Source organism: Cryptomeria japonica, chromosome 4 (assembly GCF_030272615.1).
Source record: "Cryptomeria japonica chromosome 4, Sugi_1.0, whole genome shotgun sequence".
Lineage (NCBI taxonomy): Eukaryota > Viridiplantae > Streptophyta > Pinopsida > Cupressales > Cupressaceae > Cryptomeria > Cryptomeria japonica.
Genome location: NC_081408.1, coordinates 128,305,028 through 128,312,444, shown reverse-complemented (window position 1 = coordinate 128,312,444; position 7,417 = coordinate 128,305,028). Strand labels below are relative to the sequence as shown.

Sequence of the window (7,417 nt, the reverse complement as noted above, 5' to 3'; positions counted from 1 at the left end):
ATATCCTCACCTCTTCGTATTGCTTTCATTATAAATTTCAGGAATCCGATACGATTGTTTCATGACGCGTCTCACAAGTTATGCAAAGGCTATAAAAAGGCAATGTCTCATAGCCTTAGAATGACAAGAAATATAAGAAATTTTGTAAGAAGTAGAAGCTTAAGACCACGCTGTTTGAAGTTTTATATTGCAGAATAAGCTAATCATTTGTAAGAACACAAAATGGCTTTTGTTCGTTCCACTGACAGTTGTGAAATGGTGGACGATAGCGCATATGGTGTTAGTGGGAAACCTCAGTTTTATGTGGGGCTGGAGAAATGTTTTGGAGAATTGAAGGGACTGTTGTTACATAAAGATGTATCAGTTATTGCCGTGCAATCCATTGGGGGTGGAGGGAAAACTACTCTGGCATTGGCTCTCTGCAATGATCCTCAAATCAAAGGTATAATTTCCATCTCTCTAATAGCTGTCGGTATTGCCCTCTGGTTTAGGTTTTATTATATCTGATGTTTCGTGCTAACGTACTTAATCTAAATCAAATTTTTGTTTTCATGGAGCAGGATACTTCAACGAAAATGTGGTGTTCATCACCGTGTCACAGTCACCAAACTTGATAGGAATTTTAGAGACTATGTGGGAGAAGATTAGTGGAAGGAAGAAACCAGAATTTCAGAATTTGGAAGATGAACACAAGCAGCTGCAGCAATTTATTTTGAGTCAACCCAAGTCAACTCTTGTGATTTTGGATGATGTTTGGTCTAAAGTAAATTTGGAAATTTTGTTATTCGAAGGGCAGGGATACAAAACTGTTGTAACAACCAGAGACAGTTCTAATATCCCCACAACCCAGACTACTAGACTGTATCAGTTGCCATTGTTGTGCCCAGAGGATGCACTATCACTTTTCTGTTTCTGGGCCTTTGGACGGACATCAATTCCAAGCAGTGTAGAAGCTAAGCTTGTAAAGGAGGTATACTTTTTATGCTCCACTGATTGCTTTTATTCTCTAATAATCTAATATTCATCTTTTGAAATAAATGGAAAGAAAGAATACACGAAGCACAAAACTGCTCGATTGTTTGTCTTTGGGAGACAGAAGTAAGTTAAGCAAAACTAACATTCGGTTGTTAAAGTTCATTACTAGATATGGGATTCATTTTACTCATTTCTTCATTTACACATTGATTCAACTAAGTTGAAATTTGGAAACAATTTAATTCAATTTTTCTATTTTATTTAGTCAAAAGTTTATGATTTTGAAACTATATTTTATAATTTATACTATCATAAACATTTGAATTAATAAGATAAAAACTACACACATGTTTTCTCTTTGAGTAAGGCTTAAAAGAAATAAAAATGAAGAAGAAGAGAGAGTGTATCAGACTTACTACTTCTCTGGTAAACAATTATCAAGGAAAGAACAATCTGCATTATTGGTAGTTTTTTCAATCGTTTACAAGATATTACAGTTTTCTCACATTTTCACAGTCCACAAATGCCATTTTTTCCTTGTTATTTTGTGGTAAAAAGGTACTGTTAGATAATCAATAGATACATATATCAATAGTTTTGTTGTCTAAGAATTATATATTTATATATTTTTTTCAAAATCATTCTATATAAGATTTGACCAATATAACTCTTCACATATTTACTTTTTCTTACTACACTACAACCTGCTTTCATCAATAAAAATTACTGTTAGTAAATCTACAATACAATGACCAACTATTAACTATTTTAAAAGAATACAATAAAATTTTAACACAAGCAATAGCTCACAATAATTTACGATCTTTTTATTCCTCTGAATTAAACAAAAATATTAGAAATGGTAGATTGAGATGGTATTTGTAATTTCTTTGGTTGGAAAATTCATAATTCAATACATCAAGTATTCAGTGAGACATCTCTGCTGCTGAGCTTCAAAATAACTCTGAATGAAGGAAGAGAAACTTCAAACAGATACGTACATATCATTATGGTATGACCGACTAACGAATGAATATTGTATATACAATAACAATTTGCGGACTATAATTGTAGCGTAGAACAAGTTTGGAACCTGTCTTTTTCTATATAAAATTGCTCTTGAAGCACTTGTGTCGTGCTTCGTGAGTAATAAGTTATTGTCTGTCTTGTCTGCCACAATGAAGAATATGAATGGTGGAAGAGAAAGGTAGGAGACTTTAGCAAGAAAGAATAATAGATAAGGAAAGTTTCATGAAATAATCTTTCTATATTCGAGAAATATGGGATACTTTATTTTGTTTCATTTCGAGGGATTTTTCGTGGGGAATTTGATTTTATCGACGTACGCTGGACACTGAGCTTTATCAATATAAGGAATGATTGAGTGGGATTAAAACAATTTTGTCTCATTTCTAGGGATTTTTCGTGGGGAATTTGATTTTATCGACGTACGCTGGACACTGAGCTTGATCAATATAAGGAATGATTGAGTGGGATTAAAACACTTAATTATGCATAGTGACTAAACAACTTTAAAAATCTTTCTTTCGAGTAAAAATTAGATAGACCTACTTTGATATTGGTCGAGAACTAGAATTCTAAATAATTTTGAAGTTAGGCTTCAATTACATAAAAGAGCTTTTACTTCCTTCAAACTGCTCTTCTGACAAAAATGTTTTACGTTTCTTCGATTGCAGGTGCAAGCAGGATGTGGCGGCCTGCCACTTGCTCTAAAGGTGATTGGAAGCTGTTTGCGTGGGGAACCACATGACGTTTGGGAGAGAGCAAAGGATCAGATTTCCAGAGGAGAATCCATATCAGATTATCACAAGAAAGGGCTAATTAAATTGTTGGAGATCAGTATCGATTCCTTAAATGAGGTAGCCAGGGAATGCTTCCTAGACTTAGGTTTATTTCCAGAGGACAGGAAAATTAGCGCTGATGCAGTTTTGGACATATGGGTTTATGTGCGGAAGCTGCAGTGGCATGATGCTTTTTCCGTCTTATCAGATTTTGCAAACAGAAACCTGTTGAATTTGACTGGAACTCCAAGGTAATTCTCTTTCCTTTTAGATGTTGAGTGGTTTTTATCTCATTTTTAATCTATAAGTTGACGTAGTACGACTTATCAGGAGCAGAGTAGCAATCTCATATGGAAGTCCCTCGGAGCTGTACTTTTCTCAACACGCTGTAATGCGAGAATTGGCCCTCCATTTGGGTTGCCAAGACGGTGTAGCCCACAGGAAGAGGTTTTTAATGCCTAGGAAAGAGGTTAGCTTGCCAGAAAAGTGGGAGATGCTTAATCATAGAGCATGTGATGTTCAACTGTTGTCCATTCAGACAGGTAGGATATTCCAAAACTCTCTTCCTAATTTAATTCCCACCTTTAGTTCAAAATTTCTCTGAAATATTAGCGATTTAATATTTAAATCATTACTTTCCACAATTTAGTCATCATATGTATCAATCTATTTTTATTTTATGTGAAAATTTAATAGTATGGTCCAAGGGTTTCAGTTCCGTTGATTAAGCATAATTTGTGAGGATGATGATATACGATATAAAAATCATTGATCAATGTTCAAAAATTTTAAAGGTGTACTAGGGATACTTTCAGTATCTGTATGGCTTTGACAGATTAGATCTCGTTTATATGTATGCTTACTCAAATTAGTCTATGTTGGAAATAGGTTCAGTTACTGAATGGCTTTGACAGATTAGATCATGTTTATATGTATGCTTACTCAAGTTAGTCTGAACCGATTTATATGTATGCTTATTCAAGTCAGTCAGATCTGATTTATAGATATGCTTACTCAAATTGTTCTAATTCACCATATAAAGATAGAGATACCAACATCTATATGATCTAACTTATTTCCCTTTAAAACATTGTAATAATAATATTTTGTTATTCTAATCACTTGTTATGTGTAGATTGTGTAGATTAAATTGGCTATGACAACTATTCAAAATTTTGGATGTATTGGGTGCTTTGATCATACTATCTCACTATAAGGATTATGAAACATTATTGTTCTGAATCATAGTGTAACATTGAGCACTAATTTAGTCTGACATCTTTTCTGGAATCAACATGTAAATGACGAAAGTTAAACCCATAAAACTAGCATTCATAACCATCATGCATAATGATATAATTCGATTTCCTTTCTGATTTATTCATGTAGGTCCTATGGAGGCAAATCACTGGTTTCAGATGAATTTACCTGAGACAGAGGCTCTCTTGTTATTCTTTACTTCAAATGAGTACTCTCTTCCTCCATTTCTGAAGTCTATGAAAAAGCTAAAATTTCTCATGGTATTCAATTATGGGACAAAGAGGGCAACAGTAAAAGGTCTAGATGTGCTGTCTTCACTAACTCAACTCAAGAGCGTCCGCTTGGAGAGTTTGATTGCATCCCCTGTTCTAAAAGAAAGCAAAGAAATAACGAGCTTAGAGAAGCTATGTTTAAGCTTATGCGAGGGGTTTGAATATGTATCCACATTCAACAGTATCAAGCTGCGAGATTTTAACCTTGATCACTGCAGCAGCTTGGAAGAGGTGCCCCTTAGTTTCTGTTATATGCCCTCTGCTCAGATATGGTCTATTAGCAACTGTCATCTGCTTAAGATGTTACCTTATGACCTTGGAAATATGAACTCTCTGAGAATGTTAAGGTTATCAGCTTTACCAGGCCTGAAAGAGCTTCCAGCATCAATTGGAAAACTCGAACGGTTGGAATGTCTAGACATTTCATCGTGTGAGGGGCTAAGAGGACTTCCAGAGGAGATTGGGCAACTAAAGAAATTGACAGATTTTGATATGAGAGACTGTTCTCGTTTGATGAGTTTACCAAGAGCTGTTTGTGAACTCACTTCCCTCAAGCTTGTTATCTGTGACGAGAAGATTGGGAAACAATGGTTGCGGGCAAAGAACATTTCTATTCCAGAGCTTAGGGTTGAAATTGTTGAAGCACACTCTAGTTTGGAGTGGCTCGATGATTAACTTCTTTTTACTTTCAGCGGGAAGCATAATTTCCAAGTAACTTTACAAGTACCCTTATATGTTTTTAGCCTATGGTTATGATCAATATTCGTCGCTTTTTAGGATAGTAAGAACTATTTACTGTATTATGCGTGCAGACCAACTTATTCTCCATCCAAATGCATTTCTTTGTTTCGAATAAAGCCAGGAAGTGATTTTCTTGTAAATTTGTTGGAGGTTTCTTCGGTGCAATTATATTTTTGTCTGTTATTTAGGGTGTCTACAAGTAATAACAATGAAGAGTGATTAATTTAAATAAAGATCACTTGCGTTTTCAGTCGGTTGTACGCACAAATTTGCTACTCGTTGCAAGTCTTATGAGAAACGTTTATCGTCCGACAAGAAAATCCAAGAGCTTGAAACGCCTGATATAGAAGAAATCTGAAAAGCATAAGCATAACCTTTATGCGTCGTATATAATGAAAGAACTCTCAAAATGAATAAACGCCTAAGCGTTCAATTCCCGCACAATACACAACCACGGGATTGCGCATGTGAGGATAAGTCATCGAAGCAAAGAATCTTACTCAAAGATAATCACGAATAACTCTCCATTAAGAAAATTAATTAATTAAGAGAATAAATATATGAATAGTGTATTAATATCAATCCAATAAGAGAGGTCTCTATATTTCTACAACCTAGATTACTTACTATTAGTCGGGTATCAATATTACTCATAAAACCAAAATGCATGAAAGAAATACAAACCTTAGAGTGTGTTAAACTAGAGTATTTATTTACTATCATTTCACTACATCAACATTTTGCTATAAATAGAAGCTAAAAACAAAATGTAGAACCAATATACTCATGCATAATTTTGTTAAAGGTTGAGCTATAAATCATTATTTGATTCTCGAGTTAAAGGGTTTCTTAAATGTTAGTCTTCCATATAGCTCTCCTAAATGAAGTAAGCTAGCAATATTTTTGAGAAATATAGATCAATTATTTTTCATGTTACTAGAATTTTTGTTAATCAAATCACCACTTCGTAAATAAGTAATGGAAACCTAATGCTCACTTAGAAGCCAACAACAATAGAGGAAGCAAGGAAAGCAATGTAAATATAGTGCATACCAACTCTAGTGGTAGTACCATCTAGAATGACCTTAAAACCATTGAGAAAACCTTAATGATTTAAAAATATTAATAGTTAAAAGTTAATATCTATTAAAAAACAATACTTTCCTAGATACAAGATCACTAGTATGTATGGGTGTGATGGTGGAATTCACATAAGCTTAGTTTTTTCCCTTATATTTCAATACTATTTTAGGTAAACTATCTTAATTGTAATAATTAACTTAAAAGTGTTGTACTTTTTATGTAGATTTAGCTTGTCATAAATCACATCTCAATCCTTGTAATAATTGATAATGGGGTCACAAACCACCTATAGTCCCAAGATTTTTCTTACTTCACTTTGCATAATCATTGAAAGTTGTTAAATGTTGCAAGTTAAGAAACTATCCAAACACTAGACATTATTGCAAGTCTTTTTTTCCATTAGGTAAAATTATTAGCTATTGTAGGTTCCACTAATATAACTCAAGTGAGTTTATGTAAGCCCACACCATGTAATACAGCTGTGATGGGTGACTTTAATTACATAGTTACTTTGAAACTATATCTACTATGGGTATTCAAAAAGTAATGATGTTTTGAGGTTAACATATAGAAGGATATTTGAGGTACTAGTAAATCATTATATATATTATATTTGTCAAACACCATTATATAAGGAAGATAATTGCATATAAATAAGAGGCCAAACGAGAGTCAAAACTTATAATTTTCTTTTCCAATATCAAACTTTTAGTTTGAAAATGAATTCAAAATAACTTAATAATCCAAGAGATTTTGTTGTAGTTATAGATAATGAGAACTGACTAAAGATAGGAAGAACACATTGAAGAGTGAAGTGAGTGTGTAGAAATGAAAAAATCAGAAATGATTAATATATATCCAAACAAAAGAGTACAAATGCACAAGATTGTAAATATAAAGTTTCCTATAGCATTACGTTTTTCACTATTGAATATAGGAGTTAGTGTTGGACACAAGATGCCACAAAGAGTGGGGGTGAATCAGTGGTTTCCAAACTTTACCTTCTTTATCCTAAGGTGCACCTATTGGTTCCTTATACCAGTTTTACCTACTAATAAGATAAGGGAAGATAACACAATGCAACCACACAAAAGGGGCACATCACATAACACTGGTTATATAAGGAAAACCCATAGTGGGGAAAAACCTCACTGAGCAATGTTGTTGGAGACCTTTTGCTCCAATCCAGCCTCACAATAAAAATCTGATTACAATATTTAGGGCACCAACCCAAGGAGAACCAACCCCTAACTGATTTATGGGCTACAACCCAAAGGAGCACCA

General features: G+C 33.7%; 1 protein-coding gene across 1 annotated transcript; it reads left to right on the top strand.

Annotated features, from left to right (window-relative positions):
• The first annotated feature begins 222 nt into the window (after positions 1 to 222).
• Positions 223 to 5,190, top strand: LOC131079872 (probable disease resistance protein At4g33300). Its single transcript, XM_058017911.2, has 5 exons — positions 223 to 442; positions 561 to 970; positions 2,673 to 3,028; positions 3,108 to 3,319; positions 4,167 to 5,190. The coding sequence occupies exons 1-5, from the start codon at positions 223 to 225 to the stop codon at positions 4,982 to 4,984; spliced, it is 2,016 nt and encodes a 671-aa protein (XP_057873894.2). The 3' UTR covers positions 4,985 to 5,190.
• The last annotated feature ends 2,227 nt before the right edge of the window (positions 5,191 to 7,417 follow it).

What these genes read in the sequence shown, in the direction of transcription:
- LOC131079872 (XM_058017911.2), top strand. Translation starts at nt 223, where the DNA reads ATGGCTTTTGTTCGTTCCACTGACAGTTGTGAAATGGTGGACGATAGC. An exon ending in CAATGATCCTCAAATCAAAG is followed by an intron (nt 443 to 560) that starts GTATAATTTCCA and finishes TTCATGGAGCAG; the next exon opens with GATACTTCAACGAAAATGTG. An exon ending in ACTGTTGTCCATTCAGACAG is followed by an intron (nt 3,320 to 4,166) that starts GTAGGATATTCC and finishes TTATTCATGTAG; the next exon opens with GTCCTATGGAGGCAAATCAC.